General features: G+C 35.0%; 1 protein-coding gene across 13 annotated transcripts in view; it reads left to right on the top strand.

The window, feature by feature from the left end:
- Positions 1–16,607, top strand: part of nAChRalpha6 (nicotinic acetylcholine receptor alpha6) — a 98,837-nt gene extending 82,230 nt beyond the window's left edge. For 4 of the 13 annotated variants that reach the window (XM_089727950.1, XM_089727942.1, XM_089727943.1 and 1 more), the window contains 6 exons: positions 233–427; positions 2,859–2,945; positions 7,886–7,995; positions 8,672–8,898; positions 9,888–10,091; positions 10,798–16,607. In XM_089727950.1, the coding sequence (XP_089584076.1) occupies positions 233–427; positions 2,859–2,945; positions 7,886–7,995; positions 8,672–8,898; positions 9,888–10,091; positions 10,798–10,882 (908 nt within the window). In that variant the 3' untranslated portion in view covers positions 10,883–16,607. Of the gene's footprint in view, positions 1–232; positions 428–2,858; positions 2,946–4,919; positions 5,007–7,885; positions 7,996–8,671; positions 8,899–9,887; positions 10,092–10,797 lie in introns of all 13 variants that reach the window. The other 9 variants (XM_089727939.1, XM_089727944.1, XM_089727945.1 and 6 more) reach the window with 5 other exon arrangements.
- The last annotated feature ends 5,536 nt before the right edge of the window (positions 16,608–22,143 follow it).

Genomic DNA, 22,143 nt, shown 5'->3' with positions numbered 1-22,143 from the left:
GTCCCACCAGAGTTAAAGGTGCCCAGAGATGACAGTGATCATGACGGATAAGGTACTGCCATCCCGGAGATTTGAAGTCGATATCTAGTTTACTTTACAATTACTATAATATACACACTTCTACTCTTAAAACTGGAGCGCACGAGTTCTTTGCAACAGAAAAATGAATGTGGTATTTATCTGTACGGGAAATTACTATCTACGGATTAAATCTCTGCATCTCATTTCCCAGGAATGCCGGGCAAAAAGAACACAATTACATACGCTTGCTGCCCAGAGCCGTACGTGGACGTCACCTTCACCATCATGATCAGGAGGAGAACGCTGTACTACTTCTTCAATCTCATCGTGCCGTGCGTTCTGATATCCTCAATGGCGCTACTAGGATTCACGCTGCCACCAGATTCTGGGGAGAAATTGACACTCGGTCAGTATATATGGCCCTTGTATTAGCTGAAGTTCATAGAGTCGTGACTAATCAATGTTGAGATGACAAATTGAAAGTACTTTTTCATAATCAAAATATGCGTTGTATCCCTATACAACAAAAATTTTTTGGTTAACACAAGAATGTTAAGTATAGATCCAGTGGTTCAGATACGATTTAAATCCTTACATTATTATAAAGATATAGTAATGGTATATATGAAATTGCCTACAGCATTGATAACGACTGACGAACACGACCGCTCTGACAAGAGCGATATGACAAAGAAAAAATGGTATAGAAGTAGGGAAGAAAAGCAAAATTCGCACTTGTAGTTAAATCGTTACCGAAGCCCGTGCACGCCATAATGGACGGCTCTATAGAATATTGAGATGTGAAGCCGAAATTTTAATTACACACAAGCTATTTGTATTACTTTTATAGAAGATTCCGCAGTGTGATATATTATTTGTCGTTTTATTCAATAAGACGGCTTGGTCGTTTTTCCTACAAAGGCAAGAAGCTTTTTTTTCTTAAAGCAGTTTTATTGGAGGGTGTCAATGCTATGAAGGTTTTATGAATTTTTAATTAGCGCTATTCAAGTTTTGTTTCTATGATTGATGGAGGTCGCTCTTCGCTAGGCTCGCACAAACAACGTGTTAAAAATTTATTTACGATCCACAAGAAAATTTATTCCATTTTGGTCATACGATTTTTTTTGGTAAAATCAAAGATGAAATTAAAAAGTTAATCGTCCGCGACTACGCAAACTGTAAAGTATTCAAGCAAGCTTCGTAGAAGCTTTTAACTCGTCACGATTTTATTAGATAAATCGCCCAGAAACTCCCGGCTTGCTCTTTTCTAAACATATCTACATGACATAGAAAAAGATCAATATATTACTTATCCAGCGCATATAATAAGGTTAATTTGAACACGATGGAACATACTTGTGATGCCGGGCGCTGGCTATTCAAACTGTGGCTATATCGAGCACAAATCAAAATCCACTTAAAAAAGCAGACGCTGTTGTTTAAATTTACTAAAATCCACTTAAAAAAGCAGACGCTGTTGTTTAAATTTACTATCATCAGCTTCATTTCATATAACGTTGTAATGTTGAGTACGAGAATATATATCAAGCAAAGTCTAGTTAATTTTTAGGAATACAAAATCCATTTTTGTACATGTGCTTACTTAGGTTCGAGATGACGACCGCTTTACTGAGATGCCTGTGTGAAATCGATGAGTCCCAAGAAATCAACAGATGTTTTGAATGTGAAATTAAATCCATGCAACCATTTGGTACCGTTTTCTGGATATAAATACTACTCTCTCGTACTCTGCAAGATTAATGTTGTAGTAAATTGTTGGGCAACTTATATACTTACATTCCATACTTATATTCCACTATACTAACAAAAAAATAGCTTTTTATCTGTTTGCTAATAGGACTCAAATTTAAAGGCAGCCAGAATGTTAGAAATATCCAATAATATCGCAATTACATCGTGAAGAGCGTACAATAGCAATCGTTGAATATAATGGCCGCAATCTAAGTCAGAGATCTCAAGGCTCATTAGAAACACTTTACTGTTTAATTACAGCTAATAGACCCTCCGAACTGAATAAGAGCGTACTCAACATAAATGGCTAAGACTACAACAAATAAATTATCATTGTACGCCTGGCAACATTTTGGATTTTTCCAATCTTATTTAATGGATATTTTTTTAGAGGTTCTTGATCATGGAATGTCTATTTAATTGTATCATTAATAAAGATTATTGCTTCTTTGAACGTAGCGTCCTTGCTAATGGTATGTTAGTGTCCATTTTAAGCAGCTTATCCAATGATAACCGTAGTATAGCAAAGTATTTATTCAACAAATTCTGTATCGGAACCAAAATGAAATTTTTTAACAGCAAACAATACTGTTCGTTTATTGAGAGAAGCAACAATAAAACTTTCATATCGCCACGGAAACGACGTGCGCAATAACAATATATCCAGAACGTTATATCAATGTTTGTGAGCTAGCTTAACTCCCCGAAGACTATACTTATAGGTATTGACCGGTCTAGATTTCTCTCCACCTTTCTGCCCTCATGCTGCCCAGAGTCGGCTCAAACTAAAATATTCTTCAATTTATTATATGATTTGGCTTAGTGTTCAGCTTACGACAACAGGTCTTCAACAAATTTAAGATCGCAGGTGGGTAATAAATACTATTTATGCCGATAATGTGGGTAATAAACAACGACTACTCTTCACTTCAAACTGGACACTATTGCTTTTAGAGATAAATAGAGACGTCCTATCACGAGTACTCATGATAGGAATTAGGGAGAGAAGTAGGAGGTCAGGTAGCTATGAACATAGAATTGAATCACTTGACAACGAGCTCGTTGATGAATGTTTTTGATTGCAGGAGTCACTATTCTACTGTCGCTGACGGTGTTTCTCAATCTGGTGGCAGAAACTCTGCCGCAGGTGTCCGATGCTATCCCCTTGTTAGGTACACTGCCCACCTCAGCCCCACCATTTATCTTCCATCCCGCTTTTTCTGTTGACTTCATTTCTACACAAAAATATTTTATTTCATCTTCTTTACCTATTCACTCTTTTTCATTCTTCTTTTTATTTAACTTATTAAAAATATTTTAATACGTTACAAGGAGTAAACTATGTACTTTAAATTTAGATTAAAAATAACTGTTAAATGTTTAGTCTTTATTAATTGTGGCTAAAGTATGAAGTTGCTTTAAACGTTTCAAATCTGTTGTTGTACAGTTTACATTTTGGAATCGATTTCGCGATTTCGTTACACAAATTTCAGTAATACAAATTAATGTTACGATATCTGTGATAGATTACACAATCAAAAAAATTGTAGAGCATGATTTTATGTTTAATACCTCCGCGCTTGAACACGTCTAGTGCGTATAAAAAAAATGGAACTTATTCTTGACAAAAAAAAACTTTATTACACTTCAGTGCAACTTGGTAGTTTTTGAAAAAAACATTGTAATTGTCAGCTCCGATACGCGATTGGAGTTCATTTTTTTAGTGCGATTTTTGTTAGAAATAAAATACGCAAAGGGCTACACTTATAATATTGAACGCTTGTATGTAAATTTATCCATATTTTTTATTTTAATTCGACAAAAATACAATAATAACACAACATAAATAATGTGCTTCCATCAATAGGCAGGTACGTACCTACAAGCAGGCAGGTATATAATGAAAAGTTATTAAATTTTGCACTATTTTGGTACACTAACTTAAGAAAAGTAGTAGTAACACAGAAATATGCTAAATGGATACTGGATCAAACTGAGATTAAATGGCGCGTGACAATTGGAAGTTTAAATGCTATGAAATAAGGTCTGTTGCTATTTGAATGAAAAGAAAAAAACAATAATAAGAACCTTAAGAATGGTCGACTTATCAGTATTCGTTCCGGGTGTTTTAAATGATCTCGATTTTTGAGGAGTAAACTCCAATAAACTTTACAAATACGTACGACTAAAATCACTTTTACCTGTTTTTTGAGTAATTTTAAGTGTTCATCTTGGTCATAAATGTCCGTCCAAACTATTAGAACATTGGTACGAGATTAAACAATCAGGGAGACGTTCGAGATATTAACAATTAAAAAATAAATCTATCTATTTATCTATATATATATAAATGAATTGCTGTTCGTTAGTCTCGCTAAAACCCCAGAACGGCTGGACCAATTTGGCTAATTTTGGTTTTCAATTATTTGTGGAAGTCCAGAGAAGGTTTAAAAGGTTTAGAGAAATATGGAAGTGCTCTGAATTAAATAAAAATAACAATTTTGTTTTCCCTTTGATGTGTCCCCCGTCGGACGGATTCCTTTTGTTTGTTATAAGGTTATTTTATTCCAAAGTTTAGGTCTTTTATTTATCGATTGAGGCACTACGAAGTCTGCCAGGTTAGCTAGTATGTAATAAAGTTTTTTTACCGTGATCAAGAACTGCGTTAACTAGACCAAAATGTGTTTTAATTTGAAGAATAGTGTTAAAATGGATCCCGAAGGTAAGTTCAAATTTTTTTGTATATAAATGTCTGTATATTTCATTTATTAATGTATTGTTTGAAGCGTAATCGATTCCATGAGTGTTCAGTGTTTCGGTGTTATAAATGTGACTGCTTCATGATTTAATATTCTCGACTGAAAAAGCTGCGAAGTTAAGATACTTGGAGGGTGATGCAGATATTAAAAGCACAAAAACTAATTATGTACCCTTCCCGTGAAATTCAGTATTAAACAAAAGCCAGTAAAATCCTTCAACTAACTAGTTTGCATGTCTGTCCGTTTTGTTCTGTTTATTATTTTCACTTGAGCCCCAACCGACTGCACACAGGAAGGATATGCCGAGGTGTAGCGAGACACCTTCATTAGGTCCAATGTTAGATTGTTCTGTTTTAGTTTCATAGAATATTATATTGATCTTTGCAGGTGTTACGATTCTCCTGTCGCAAACCGTTTTCTCTCTATTGGTGGGACACGTCATCACTAAAACATCAGAGGCTATCCCGCTAATAGGTGAGGAAGACGCGTATATGAAAATAATGTCGTTGACGAAAATTAAACTAATAAAGATAACTAAATAAAACGTAATAGATATTAAAAATATTGAATGCGATACGAGGAATATTTTATTAGAGGCTTGAATGATTTATACAAAAAAAAAAAATATTCCTCTGAACATTCTTCAAACACCAGCTTAAGAAAGATCTTAATTAATACCCAAGTTTTTCGCTTGATCTCTTTGTTATAAATAATAAACGAAAACTTTATAGATCTTCTACTTTTTTCTGTTTTCGATTTGCATTTTAGAGTCTCGCCATTTTCCGAAGAACTGCTATGCTTTACGGCTAATGTCGGCCCTATCGACACTTGAGTTAGAGCTATTGCACTTTGAAATTCAAGTTAGAAAATGCATAGCTGTTTTAAAACAGTACAAAAAGCTCAGAAGGTAATCATATTTTACTGGCGTTCGGTCTTCTTGTAATGTCTTAAGATATTCCTATGAATTTCCTTTGAAATTTCATTCTAACTCCTTCTAAATTGGCTTGGGATCGTAGTACAAGCGACTACACTGGTGTCGGCTTGAAGCATGATTTATATCTACCAATAAATAAACGAGAATAATGCATATCTGTCCAGATTAAATGAATTATACAATAATATAACATGTTAATGCTTGTAGTTTAAAGGACTGTAAAGTTAAACAAGTGTTTCACAAAGAGGATGCGGGTAGCTTCCAGCCTCCAAGTATCTCGTGAACTTTGATCTCGATCCGATCTGTTACAAACACTGTTATTGACTTGTTGAAACATTGTCAAAGGAATGCCGGTTTAAGGTAATTATATAAGCTTATTAACTGTGGTGTCGTGTGTTTATGGAATATACGCGCAACAGGATTGATATCATTTTACTTTTAGTATTTAGCATGACATTTCGAAGACTCGCCTGAGGTTTCGATATGTTTCCATAAGTATTGCCTCTATGTAGCATTGTTTTGAATCAGAGCACTCATATGTTGCAACCCGGGATGTCTTGCGGCTCGTATTAAAACATTGCTTCGATGTGCCGAAGACATTGATTGCAATTTTGTATTCAGGGTTTTAATCTCCCAAAAAGTGATTTATTACTGCTGGGCAGGCAAGCTACAACCGGTGTTTGTGGGTACTGTAGCTCATGGAAATCATTATGTGAACACCGCTGACATTAAATTATAAGTTATATTTTTTTCAATTATGTACGTTCCTATGCTGTAAATCCATCCGGGCGTATACGTCATGCTGCATTTTTCATTCATTATTTTTGACCAGCTCCTTTTAGCTTTCCTTCGAGTTGAATTCATCGTGCTTTAGTCCACATGGAGGCGTTAAAGTTGCAATGCCAATGCTCGAAGTAAAACTTTTTTAGTTTGTTTCTGAAAGTCATGTAAAATATTCGTAATTGGCCGGTCACATGTCGCAGATCATCAGCAGTGTTTTTATGTTGGATGGTAGCAATTTGCTTGTCTGCCAATGAGAGGATTACTAAGATCTATAGCGCAATCCAGTTCAGTTAGAATCGTACCCCATTTGTTACGTTATACGTCACTACGTTTAGGAAAACGTTCCTTTGAAAATATTTCTGTAAATATTAACTGAAAAATTTTAGCTATAGAATGAAAATTATGAAATACAATATCCATTTTATACCCAGATAACAATATATTTATTGAAAACAAAAATTGTTAATATTTCCCGTGTTTTCCTCATTAAGATATCAAAAGGTCGTATGCACAAAAATTGTATTCCAAAAAGGCTTAAAGGCTTAGTGATACTTGTTTTGACACACGACATTTTGATTTGATATCGCTGACTTTATAAGTCAATATGTGGTCAATATGCTTAGAATGGATGTTTGTGACAATATAATTTTCAGTATATAAATTAAATGTATGACGCATGTTTGTAGTGTATTCATGCCTTATTTAATATATATACATATGTGTAGCATTAGTGTGATGGCATGTTTTAACTAAAATGCACACTGTGTCTTTTGGTGTAAATTGTAAATTAGATTAACAAACTTATGTTTTCAAAAAATTTAAATAAGAAGAGTACTTAATTTCCTCCTTGCTTTTTCTTTAAATCATCCTTAGGATTAAGAAACTTAAATCCATAGTTTAAATAGTTCTATACCTAAATGAAGTAAAGTAATTCTCAAGTGTTTAATACATTTTTAATGTTATAAACAAACATTATTTTATTTCCCGCAAAATTAAATATAACTTAACATTCTACATATTAAATTAATGTGATTTCAATTTAATCTTTTCATTTTCAACTTTTATTTTTTTTATTATTTATTACAGATATTTGGCCCGGCTGTAAATGTTTTAATTGTGTTTCTGAATCAGAGAATATATACCGCAATTTTTTATTTAAATTCCCGTGAATAAAGTTTAAGAACACGGCCCCCAGGACGATTCTTGTAAATGTCTTTGTTTTCCTCTCACAGAAACCTAGCGCTTGCAGCCGTGTCAAAATGTCAAATTCCCGTTATTTTATTAATATTCATGGGTGTATTGACCCATTCTCGAAACTGTAAAAATTGTAGTACTGGTCACTGACTATAACATTAGCGATTAATAAACCAATATTATTTGCGCAATTATGTGCAATAAAATATCAACTGGCACAAGAGTTCGATGATTTATTCGCTTCTTTGGTATACATTGCGTGTTCACGAAAATGATAAGTTATAACTTTGTAAAATGATCAGTACTTATACTTAGCTTAGCAAATGATTTGTATTTTATTTATGTTGAGTTTGTATAGTAATTACTGTTCAGGATTCGGGATTGGTTCTTTACATCCTGTGTGAAAGCAGTAATGTATATAAAATCCGTAATATGATGGCAGGTACATATTTCAACTGTATTATGTTCATGGTGGCTTCATCTGTGGTGCTCACCGTTGTGGTGCTGAACTACCATCATCGCACGGCTGACATCCACGAGATGCCACAATGGGTAATTTTAGTGCTTATGGCCATTGTATATGATTTAGCTTACGTAGCATCACTATTTACTTGAGAACGAATTGTCTTGACCTTTGAGACATTAATTGTGTAGCAGCTGTATCGTTCTTCAAACCGGATCGCGTTTGCGGTGAAAATATACAAGATGGCGATATCTACGACATTCACGAATATCTTTACAAAATTAATGATTTTAAAAACTCGTGTTTGCAGTTTATAGATTTAAAAACGATCGCGACTTATCGTTACATTGTCCATAGCGGTCTGTAGAGGTATACAACAAAGGGAAGATCTTCCACCGAGCGGGTGATATTGCTCGGTAGACCGACGGCCCAAATGTTGTTGTTCTGAACTTGTATATAGGCAAGACTATCTTGAAAATGTCGTAAGCGAGATTCAGGCATCTGTCAAATATCTTATGTTGTCTGATGTCTACCCGCCACAGGTAAATTTTGACTTGACCTAACTTTTTGCTCGACGTCATTGTACATATATTTTTTTTATTGCGATGTAGGCAGATCAGCATACGGTCCACCTGATGGTGAGTGATTACCGTCGCCCATGGACTTCAGCAATGCCTGGGGCAGAGCCAAGCCGATGCCTACCGTTAAAGTTACCTTTTCAATCGCATCTCATCTTTGTTCTGATTCACTTTATTTATTGGACAGATAAAGACTGTGTTCCTCCAATGGCTGCCCTGGATTCTGCGTATGTCCAGGCCGGGTAAGAAGATCACGAGGAAGACCATCATGATGTCCAACAGGATGCGGGAGTTGGAGCTAAAAGAACGTTCGTCTAAGTCGCTTTTGGCCAACGTGCTGGATATAGATGACGACTTTAGACATGCCCCGCCCCCGCCGAACAGTACTGCTTCTACAGGCAACTTGGGGCCTGGGTGAGTATCTAGCTTCGAAAGGCATCACACATCCTTGTCCAGGGTCGAACCTATTATTTATTGAAGTGAAACTTCTTTATCGACGTAGGGAGGAAAAAATGTATGTAACGTTTTTCGGTTACGCGCCATCTTAATTTCTTCCGTTACGCGCCATGTTTATTTTATTTCTATTTAGTTTGTTATCAACCAATGTCGCTGCATGTAAATTCAACAATTCCTGAATCGCGGTGACGAGATGTTACACAGTTGATAGACGTTCTCGTATTTCTCTTGCTAAATCATACCTACCTGGCGTCGGGTTACCGTGATCATGCAGGCGGTTCCCCCGGGGTGCGGCTGCTCTATTGCACTGCGGTGTGGTTGACCTTGCGACTATTTTTATATTTTATAAGTTTCACTTCTACTGTGTGTGACTTGCACAGACACACACTTTTTTATTGAGTGCTACGCCAGATACTCAAAGCATAGCGGTCTAATACAATTTTTACGATTGTGTTGCAACAAAGTAAGCGGGTTCTTATTATTTAACCTATACATTAAATGTATAATTCAAAATGGCGAGACCAAATTCGCACAGATTTTGTTCTGCGGATACCCGCATACCGTAATAACACTATGACGCTTCTAGTTTTAGCCGGTTGTGCTAGAGCGTTGGACTTGGATTTCCAAGGTGAATTTTTAAATTTTGTTATTGCTTATATGTGTGGACGAGCTCACAGCCCACTTCGTGCTAAGTGGTTACCGGAGCCCATATACATCTATAACGTAAATGCGCCACCCACCTTGAGATATAAGTTCTAAGGTCTCAGTATAGTTACAACGGCTGCCCCATCCTTCAAACCGAAACGCATTACTGCTTCACGGCAGAAACAGGCGGGGTGGTGGTACCCACCACCGGTGCATAGCTCAACGCGATTGCATCGGACGTCTTATCCGTTAGGCCACGACGACTTCTTAATTTCTTAATGTGAACACGTTCTTTTATTCAGTTGCTCAATATTTAGAACGGACTTTCGGCGTTCGTTCGTCCGTCCTTCGACGATGGAGGACGTGGGCGGAGGGCTCAGTAGCCACCACAGGGAGCTGCATCTTATCCTGCGCGAGCTCCAGTTCATCACGGCCAGGATGAAGAAGGCCGATGAGGAGGCCGAGCTGATCAGCGACTGGAAATTCGCTGCAATGGTAGTGGACAGGTGAATACTTCAAGTTTGTTTGTAATTTAATTAAAAATACCCATTGTTGCGTGTCCATTGACGTGTTGCTTTACATTGCGGTTTAACGAAATGTAATAAAACATTTTTTCATGTAATGGGTAATAACTTATTATCTATCAATACGTGGCCTTTTCTCCTTTACTACTTGTCAGACGTATTTTATCCTGGACGTGGTTTAGTATGAATCAGTCCCACGATCGAGTAAAATCGACCAATAAAAAAACAACTGGATATAGTTTTCTTGCTTTTTTTTATTGCTTAGATGAGTGGACGAGGTCACAGCCCACCTGGTGTTAAGTAGTTACTGAAGCCCATAGGCAACTACAACATAAATGCCGCCACCCATCTTGAGAGATGAGTTGTAAGGTCTCACTTTTAACAGTACAACGGCTGCCCCACCCTTCAAACCGAAGCGCATTACTGCTTCACGGCAGAAATAGGCAGGGCGGTGGTACCTACTCGTGCGGCCTCACAAGTAGTCCTACTACCAGTAATAATGTACCAACCAGTAATGTTATTCCTTCACCGTGGAAGTCAATCGTTAACATTTCCTAAGTACGTTTTTCATTGGAAAAATTGGTACCCGCCGGCGTGATTCGAACACCGTTGCATCGTTAGTTATCGAATGCACTGGCCGTCTTATCCTTTAGGCCACGACGACTTCAAAATGTTATTTACCTCACAGGTTTTGCTTGTTCGTGTTCACATTGTTCACGATAATAGCGACGGTGGCCGTGCTGTTGTCGGCGCCGCATATCATCGTGCAGTGAGACGGTACCGTGCTCATGTGCATGCTCACTTATAGTATGAGAGAACTAATTTTAAACGAAATTAAGGTACTGTAATTTATATTAATTAATTTAATTTTAAACGCGTTGAAACGGACACGTGTCACTAATATTGTCAGTAACTATGCGATTTGGGTACTGTTCCTCTGTGTAATCTAAACTATTTATTAAACTTCAAAAGGCTTCCTTTTCATGGGAGGAGGTTTTTGTTTAGACACTATAGTACCGATTAATAAGATTCACTCATTGGAATAATTTAACCAAAATGGTTAGTCACTACAAGTGTGTTTTCGTTTATTTTTCTTTCAAAATTGTCAGCAGATGAATGAGTTCAATAAACTGTAAAGAAACTTCGGAAGTTGGTCGGTAACGATAACTTAGCTAAGTGAGGGTACACTTGTCAGCACTCAACCGGGGTCGTTGGTATGCCGAAGCGAACCAGTAAAATAGTTTAGATTATGCCGTTCCGGTAATAGTTTGTTTAACGCAAGTTTTAACTTACAGATAGCGTCTGTGTATATAGAACCTAAGTCGCAAGACGGTAAATGACATGGAAATACATTATATGTAACTAAAATGAAATAATTAGTTAAGCCATATAAATGTTATTGTAAAACAATTGTGATGTTAATCTGATTAAATATTGAAATATGTAATTTATTAATTAATTAAAAAAAAATGATAATATAAAAAGTTTTAAGATTCGATGGTGAAGTATTTGAAGCTGGTTTCGTCGTTGCGTCGAAGGCTTCTGAGATAAAAGTAGAAAAATCATTGAATTTACAGTGCACGAATTCATAACTTGCACAAATAGCAAACAGGACAGAAATTCCTCAACTCAGAAAAACGATAGGAATATAAAATGAAATCAAGCTTTGACAGTTGCAAAATTTAGGCCCGGCTACAAATATTTTTTAGACATTGCGTGTGTTCAAGTTTTAAGCATATAAACAAACGTTTTTGTTCCCACACGAGCCAAATATTTAGCAAAATGTACCTTACTTTTCTGTAATTTTTTCCATAACATGTGTAATGGTAGGTAAGAGCTGTCTATAATATTGAGAGACGTGTTGATAAAGAGATTACTTTTCATTAAGCGTAAGTGACATGTAACTAATAAAGGATCATCGGATTAGGAGCACCGGGAGAGTGCAGAATGGTTTTGGCACGCGATAAGGGATTTTAATTCATTTTATTCACTTTTAATTTCATGAATTCGTTCACGGATTTGATACGAGGTAAAATTGGGTAGGTGAACCGTTTCTTCTATAGAATTGAGACTACTGCATTTCCTTAAGGTTACTACCTATTTTTGGGATTCCTAATGAGCTAGTTCGTGGAGTGACGTAACTAAAAACTTTGACTTTTCCACATGTAACAAATATACCAGCCCTTCTGACGTAATAATGTTGCCAGCCTTCAAATTGTCTGATTTGTTGATAAACGCGTTTTATTTTAATCTTTGGAATTGTGGGGAATTGATAAATCAACAATTTAATGGAACCAAACTTTTAAAAATATTTAGTGAGGTTGTGTCGAGATATTGACTTAAAATAATTCATAAGAATAATAATACATATATTGAATAATTAGTGTAAAATAATGAGAATGAGAGATAACCGAAAAGTTTTTATCTAGTTTAATAATTAAAAAAAAAAACGAATTGCTAATTATTGGAAAATAGCCACATTTAATCGATTTGTACTGTTATCGATTTCGTATGTCTTAGATGTTGTTTAGCCAGTTTTTATAGAGCACGACTTCGAACCTGTTAGCTCATGTTTGATATCCTGTTAGGAGTATGTCGAGAGTGCCAACTTTATTGTCGTATGCATGTACTACTTCGGATGCAAATTTTAGGCTATTACCAGCCCAGCGAGATCTAGTTGCGAGATATGAGGCACTGTAGTCCTAGAGCCCGCCAACTATTGGCAACTTGAAAAATACGAATACAAAATTATCTATTAACGAAACCCAAATTACGGATTCTTTGTCCTCTTCCAATGCTCGCTTTAAGAAGAGATCTTTTAGAAACCGTACCGGCACTATTAATGGCTAATAGTTACTATGGATTTATGAGTCAATTACGGTGAAACAAAAGCCGTAATACTCTGTCGTGTAAAAAATAATAATACGCTCATTAGATTATCTGTTAAATTTCGCACGGTAAACCTTAGAACGCATATATTGTATTTTCGCCAATACGTGAACATTAAATAAAATCAATTGAAAAAAAAAGACTAATGAATATTTAGGTAAGTAAAGCATAAGTCACTTTCCGGTAGCTCACTAATTGTAATGTTCGGTAATCGCTCGAGACGATTGTGAAAAAGAAACAGGAGGTATAGCTATATTCAGAAAAACATCTAAAAGAACCAAAAGTATATTTTTTTAATAAAGATACTCAGGTATATTTCTTTATTTACTTTTAGACAACATTATATTAACAGTTTTTTGATTTAAAAGAATATGAAATCATTTAAAAACATATTGAAAAATTTCGTAATTTTAAATACATCAACGTTATCATGATGATTCAAATAAAATTTAACTTTCAGTGCGTTTATACATATGTGTATTTGATGGTGAAATTTCACGTAGCCCCAAAACATATTTCTAAAGTAATTGTGCAGATTTTAGAACAGCAGGAATTAGTGAATTAGCTGTGCCTCTGAGGTTGCTGATGTCCATGATCGACGGAAGCATTTTTATCTGGAGAATTTATACTGTTTCTCTACTGAATAAACAAAACTAAATATTACAGACTCGAGTGATCACAAATATCGAAATATCGTAGTACAATATATTGTAGCAATGTAAAAATAGCATTACATATTACAAAATATATTATATAGATACATTAGTGTATGTATTAAAGTAATTAAAATAATAATCTTTCTCCGTTCTTCATTTTCATTCTATAGGTGTCGTGATAGTTTTAGTAAATGTGTCTCCTTTAGAAAAAAAAAAACATTTAAAATAAATCTAAGACCAAAAAATAATTTAAAGTAAATCTAAATTTAATTAATTCAATTCAAGTAAATTAAATTCAAAACAAAATTGTTCAACTATCTACATTATTTATATTGCTTTATTTATTAATGGAAATGAACGAGGAATTGTATTTTAGACTCAAATTATGTAAAACGCAATTTATAAGTCTACAGTCTTACTGTCTCAACAAGTTTAATTTAACCCTGTGGTACTGAAATTGATGGTTCATGTTAAAATAATTTTATCATCATTCTCATACCACTAAACAGATATAAATTAACGATCAGCTAACGTTGCAATAAATGAAAATGGAAATTAATTAATTAGTGCCAAAACAAAACATACTTAGCGTTTATAAATCTATCTATAAATAAGTTGGTTTATAGGGGTATAAAATATAAATGATAAAAATAATGTATAAAATAATAATAAATTGAATTTTTATTACAATAAAACGAACTAGTTGATTTATATTAATTGAATATCGGATTGCGTGCACGGCCGATCAGCCATTTAATTGAAAAATAAAATTAAGTATATAAATAAAAGGTTGTGAAACGATTGTAGCATCCGTGTTAGCGATTCGATGTTTGAATATTAAATTTACAATAAATGAAAGTAGTTTGTCTACTTTTAAAATTATATTAGAAATAAATCGGAATTAATAAAGCATGCTTGGGACCGGTCTTACAATAAATTATTTGAAGCGATATTGACAGTGATTTCATTAATTTCTTACTTTAATTAAAACTCTTAAAATAGGGTATATTTATTGTCTTCTCGGTAAACCGTACACTTACGGGTTGGAAAAATAATACAAAAGCGAGATTTGACATATTTTTCCTAGACGTATTATATACTATTACGGTCAGTTTCAGGCCGAAACGTGAAGCATAAAAGAGGCGAATTAATTACGTTTTTTATCATTACATATTATGACATTTACTGTGGATATAATAACAAAAAAGGAATGAGTCGAATGTGTCCGCCATTTTGGAATGTTACTATCTGGTCAATTGACTTCGCATTACTAAATGCGCGCCATATTTAAATGTCTTTTTCTATTTTGCTTCACTATTTAGCTTTGATACTGTTCTTTCAAAATTTCTTACTAAGTAATCTAGTTATTAAACCTATTAAATCACTTTGTAAAGCATATATCGGTATAAATTAATATCTTTTCAAACTCTTTGCGTGACGTGCACAATAGTTTTAAGATTTAACTGATTCTCCCAATTTTACACACCTTTTTGTAATTAACTGCACAGATGCGATTATTTCACAACAAATACTTGGCTTTGGCCTAGTATGCACATTCGAGAGCTATTGTAACTTAATAATATTAAAAGTACTTATGGATAATTAGTTTCTCTTGTGACCATTTACCAATTAATTACGCTTTATGGCAATGACCAGTTTTATTTCAGATGAAAAGTATTTTGAGACAATATCAGTTTAACGAACATGGCATATTAAAAAAATCAGGGATACCACACAGGCGCTTTTGTCATATAATTTTGTGTCAATTACAAACTAAAACCCTTAAATTTTACGCATATGTTTTGCTCTCGATTGTTTTTACGTAAATATGTTTCAACGTAATGATATGATTGAAGTATTTCCAACTATATTTCATTTTCCGATCAATGTAGCGTCACGCAAGAAGTTTCCAACAACACACCGCACACCAGTAACCTAATGCTTTAAACGTGAGACAGGTATTTTTAAATTTCATTGTGTAAGTACATTAAATGAAAAAAAAAATCTCAAATTAATTAGTATTAATTAGAATCGTCAGTGTTTTACTATTGAATTTTATAATTTTAGATTTTAAGGTCGCGCTTTGTTTTATGTGAAAAATGCTGCCGCACTGATAACAAATTATAATTTTTTTAATCATTGATCGTCAAATATTTTGCATCTCTGTTATTTATATTATACTAATAAGATTCCGACTCACTCTACTTGCTTCATCTTTATTCTCTTATCAAGCATTTTTCTATTCTAATGTATATTTCCTAAAACAATATATTCTTCCGAATTTAGACTAAAATCTAGTGCTTCAATATTACAAGTTTGGTCTGAAATTTTTCTTCCTTCATGCCCAAAACGTTTTTTGATGTGTAAATAATTATTTCGGGAAATGGATTTTGGTTAAAATATTTGATTAGAATTGTTTATTACAATTCCATTTTTTTTTGCAATGGAAATACGCAAAAAACAGATTATATTTTAAATTGTCTATTTATCGGCCATTCTGAATCTCACTGCCATGGCACTTTGAATTTTGATGTTTAAATTCTGTCATAATATAATCTTTGTGTTTATGAAAGAAAAAAAAAACTCTTTTAGATTCATAGTACCTACATAACATTACATATACTTTTTATGAAACAATTAATTTATTGATCCACACTGTGTTCCTGCAGCTAAACAGTAGATAAAATCAATAATAAAATAAAATATGACTGCAAAGTAAATATTAAAATCGATTCTAATGTAAGTCTTAACTGAAAGCCTCCACGGAGGTTATGCATTAATAAATAAATTAAAATCTTAATGAATACATACACGGTGGTGTGAAAATGTAAAATATTGTATTTAAACGAGACGAGTGTAATAAAAGTGTTATTCGTTAATAAATTTATTATCGTAAGTAGTATTCGATTTGTATAAAAACTATTAAATAAATTAAAGCAATCTGATTTATATACGACACCGTTTTATTTCTCTATGCCTTTTATTAATCCTATAACTTTAACGTTATAATATAACGTTATATATTCTTCTTCTCAGTCGTGTCACTCTTGACAGAGTGGTCGTGATTGTCATGTAGTGTTGGAAGGGGTGCATGGTAATCTTATCGTGGTTCCATAATGTTTACTTCCATGACGATTTTCTTGGGAAAGTAGTTGCAGTGGTTCCTCCTTGCCTTCTGCACCAGACTTTTTGAGGTTATTTGAACCCCAAGGCCCCTGAAGCCTCTTCTGACCACTGGCCAGGATTATGGTTATACCGCCACTACTCGGTCGCCATTGCCTCTACCGTTATCTAGCAGGAGGACCGCGGTAACACGAAGATACCGCCGCGGATGATGCGTTATCCGCGCGTGCAGGTGAGGTTGACAATTGGGGCCGGAAAGATTTTAAGTCCGCTCTCCCCGCGGAATAACGTTAATATAACGTTAACTAAAACGTTCTCTAGTTCCTCTTAATGTAAAACATATACCTAGCTTACACGTACGTACCTATTCTTCGATGAGCGACTGACAACATGTGATAAATCAATCTTGCATAAAAAATATGCCATATCCGAGGTATGATATGTTTTGAGCGTGCCTCGATTATTATTGCTACAACACATCCTGTTTACCTTTCTGCCGTGAAACGATCATGAGTGATCATATGGCGTTTCCGAATTATTTAAAAAAAAATATAGTGAACGCTCGCAATTGTAATTTTGTGACTATGAATTAATCTCCCACACTAAATAGAGACACGCGTAGAGAGCTATTCTCAAAGCAACCAGCTCTCATTATTAAGAATCTGAATCGGTACTTTTTAATTTTATTTTTATTGCCCTAGTAGGCAGACGGGCGAGCGTACGGCTCATCTGATGGTGAGTGGTTACCGTCGCCGATGGACTTCAGCAATGCCAGGGGCAGAGCTAAGCCGCTGCTGGTTTGAGATTACGAAAAACCCTAAATATTTGTTACGAGGGGCTGATCGAGAAAATCCCTTTATAGTATTGGTTAAGTTAGAGTCTTGACTACAAGACTAGACTTGTTTGCTGTTGTAGGCTTAATATGCTCAGAATTAAATATGTAGTCCTAAATCTGCTGCTTATAATTTCGTAATAAGCTTATTTACATTTCTGCTGAAGCTTAAATATTAATACTGATAAGATTGTTCTGAAGTAGACGAACGCTCTCTCTGCGGAGGCTTTTGAGGGAGTTTTCCTGGTGATTAACCTGGCTACTTTAATGAGCTTTTAATATTAGAATGATAGAGTCGCTTATTCATTTTTTAATATTTTCTTAACAATGGTACAGTAAAAAGGATTTTTAATCAATCATCATTTCGGTGACAAAACCTTCGCTGAACAACAAAAAATTAACGATAAAATACAATAGACTCGTTTTGTGTAACTAATAATAAAACTAGTTGACCCCCGGTAGCGAAACCCGACTATAATTAATTGAAATTATAAGTTTGAACATTATTATGTTTCTATTGTCAAAGACTAATATTAGTACACTTCTATAATCACAGATTTCGCCAAAACTACGCTCTAGACAAATAATATTAAAGACAAACAATACTATCTATCTATTCTTAATTTGACTACAGACATAAACAATAAATAAAAAAAGTATAAATCCGTGTGTCTCAAATACAGGGTAGTGTGTGCAATGTTTTTTTATTAATTTAATGTATTTTTTATGCTTAACTGTAAAAAAATATTAGCATTGTGCACTCCTCTATATTCTCTATATATTATACTCCTCCGTCCGCGTAATTTTCGTAAAAAGGGGTCCAAAGTGTTTTGCTTCACGTATTAATATATAGATGCCGCTTTTAGGGTCACTTTTGCGTGTTTCAGGGTACGCAGTAGCAGTCCATGAGTTCTGGTGATCTAGAGGTTTGGGCTCTCATTGGCCCATTGCCAATTAAATCATATTATTAATAGGTTTAAATAAAAGGGGAATGAAGCATGATCTTCAATGGAACAAAACCCAAATGCCATTTTCTATGTCATTAGCTAAGTCAAAAAGACGATTCGACTGATCGCCTACCGACAAATTGCTCTTTGCGTTATTAGAAAGCTATTGTTGTATTTCACAGGCGAAGACAGATTTTTGTTTGGCTTAATTAAAGAAATGTGTTTTTACAACACACGCTTGCACAGGTTGTAGTTCGAGCTTCATATGATGTTCGTTGGTTATTAGAGTACAAAGATTTGACCGGTTAACTTCAAAGGTTTTGAGTCTTTTTTGTATTGGAAAAACGAAATCCCATTCAATAATCCACATAAACATGGATGTAAGCTTTTTTAATTGCAGAAAAATTTAGCACTAATGAAGTCGTCGTGGCCTAAAGGATAAGACGTCCGGTGTTCGAATCCCGCAGGCGGGTACCAATTTCTAACAAAATACGTACTTAATAAATGTGCTCGATTTACTTCCACGCTGAAGGAATAACATCGTGTAATAAAAATCAAACCCGCAAAATTATAATTTGCGTAATTACTGGTGGTGGGGCTTCTTGTGAGTCCGCACGGGTAGGTACCACCACCCCGCTTATTTCTGCCGTGAAATAGGAATGCGTTTCGGTTTGAAGGGTGTGGTAGCCGTTGTAACTATACTGATAACTTAGAACTCATATCTCAAGGTTAGTGGCGCATTTACGTTATAGATGTATATGGGCTCCAGTAACAACATAACATCACTAACATCTAAGCAATAAAAAAAATGCGCTACCATCAGTAGAGAAGACTAATAAATCCTAGAAGATTCTCCGAGTCACCAATCACGAGCTACGGCAACCTTCGAAGAAACTAAAATAGTTTAAGCTTTGCAAACTTCTACCATGATTAAATAAATATTTCGAATTCTCTTCATCAATAAATTCTACAAACAAATTCGCCTAGATCGTTCGATTTCACAATCAAGCAATCAAACATTGGCGCTGCATAAACCTTTAAATTAAAAGCAAATAAACCGGTAAATACGGCTCGTGTCCGGTCCAGTTGATTACGTCTAACCTCTGAAGCAGGGATGACAAAACAACTGTGGATTACAAAATGGTGGGAAAATATCATTCACTGATTAGTATGGTTGGTAAATTGAAGTAAATTTACCATAAATTGAAGAAAATTTACCAACCATACTAATCAGTGAATGATCGATCGATCGATCGATTTGAAGAAGTCTAAGCTGTTCTTGCTTTAAAGTCGAAGATGTCGATCATGTTTTGGGACTGAAATCAACACACATTAAAATGTGACTAGGAATTTCCAAAATAAATAATTTAAATCGATATTGTACAAGCTTTCTTGGCAGTGGGACGCTTTGTGAGTCCGCACGGGTTCGTACCACCACCCTGCCTATTTCTGCCGTGAAGCAGTAATGCGTTTCGGTTTCAAGGGTGGGGCAGCCGTTGTATTGTAAAAATTGAGACCTTAAAACTCATATCTCAAGGTAGGAAAATGTCGTAAGCGAGATTCAGGCGTCTGTCAAATATCTCGTGTTCTGTGATGGCTACCCCACAACTTTGTTAACATGATCACAGTTGTGCTATAAATAGGCAGCGGTTTGCGAGTACCAGTGTGAAGAAACTTTTTCCGTCGACGAATCGGGAATAAATTACCGCCCTGACGTGAACAGGATACTGATATGTAGAACAGAAAACGAACATAGACATATTCAGCTGAATACGCCTTGCGGCTTAGTGTATTCATATTTCATGAACCTTTGTGCATTGTGACGGTAATCATCCAGAATCTTTTCCTGGTTGTTTTGCGATGAAAAATACCGCGCGTTCCTCGGTTTCATTAAAATGCAAGAAATATTAGATTATGTTTGGTTTGTATCGACCCTGGTAGCTTGAATTGAATAAATAGCGATGATTAATAATAATACTAGAACCCCGGAAACAATTATTTATATTCGATACTTATAAAGACAAATAACAATGAGCTGTATTAAAGAATTGATTTTAAATATCAATTTAGTACATTATACACATATACTAGGATAAATATGTATAGTAAGTATCATGTATGATAAGTTGGATGACAGACCGCCTGCTCCAATTACCTCAGAAAAAACAGTGAAGTTAAATGTTTCGATAACATGCAAAGAGATTTCCTCCTCGCTTTTGAATTAATGAAACGGCCCAAGTCAAATTCGATGTCTCTGTTTAAATTATTTCTAAGACATTCTTAGAGCCAAGGCGTCAGGTGTGAATATATTGGGTGTTTGACGGTTTTCGTAGCAGGACCGGAAGTAGGATCGAGGATAAAGGTCGAACGCCCTCCGTTTTAGGAAAAAAGGTTTCGACATGTGATTTACAGAAAAAGGGTAAGCTATAGTAGCGTGTGACCTGGTTTAAATTGTTCTAAAGGCCGGTTCACTCCTCATAATAATAATATAACTCTTTATTTGACACCACATGTACAGAGTAAGCATATAAAACATATAATAGACGGTGGCATAAATTGGCATACTGAAACTTATCAAGTTTTCGAATACATAGAATGAAAGACTGTCGTATCATTCATACTCAGTGCTTCTTAGAACTACGGAGGACGGTGGACTGAAGACTGATTGGAATTAGGGGCAGTCTTTCACATCACTGAATGTTCGCAAATTTGGGACCAAACAAAAGGATTTTTGAAATAAAGTAAATCTCCTCCTAAATAACCGAGCCTGAATCCGTCCCGCAGCGACATTATTGATCCCCCGACTCTCTAAATGGGTCTGCATTTTTCCCAATTTCGTCACCTTTCGCGATCGGGCGAGATTCTATTGAACGCTTCGCGCAGCCTGATCGTCGTTTTATGGTCTTTACAGCGCACCATGGGATATTTTATGAGCAGATATGACTTAAATGCTTACCGGGACTGGGAGCGATCGTGATAAAATGAATTAAAGCGGTTTAAGGCTTGATTTTCGGTGATCACAAGCGGTGTAGAGTGACATTTAATAAAAATTCTACGGTGACTATTATATTAGTCACTCTTTTTTCTGGTGATTTGGTGCATTATTATATATTAACTTTTTAGCATTCATATGTGGTGTATATATTATGTAATTCATTACCACGTATTACGTTATATATTATATTACGTTATATACTATGTAACACTATATTCCTATTTATTTTACTGCTATAAACAGCACTTAAAATTGTTCTTGTGAACCTTCGGTCCTTTTTGTGCTGGGTATACTTTATAGGTGTCTCGTAGGCCGAATAAATCTCGGCGAATTACTTATCTTCTAGGAGACTCGAGGACTTGTGGATAAATGCCCGCTGCTTTTTAAATTAAGGGGTTAATGGGTTCTAATCCCATCTTTGTTCATTTAGGAGAAACTCAACAAGTAATTTCGAGCAAGCAGCCAGCTAAGATTCTAATTGATGTGGGTAAATTCTGTTCTGGTGACTCTTGGTGTGATTAGCTGTGAGATAAAAGTGGCTTTCTATACGAAAATGGGTTTCACCTGGCTCTCGCTGATTTACCTAAGATTA

The sequence above is a fragment of the Bombyx mandarina genome, chromosome 05 (genome assembly GCF_030267445.1).
Source record: "Bombyx mandarina strain Sakado chromosome 05, ASM3026744v2".
Taxonomy (NCBI): Eukaryota; Metazoa; Arthropoda; class Insecta; order Lepidoptera; family Bombycidae; genus Bombyx; species Bombyx mandarina.
The sequence above is the reverse complement of the archived record's forward strand: the minus strand, read 5'-3'. Positions and strand labels throughout refer to the sequence as shown.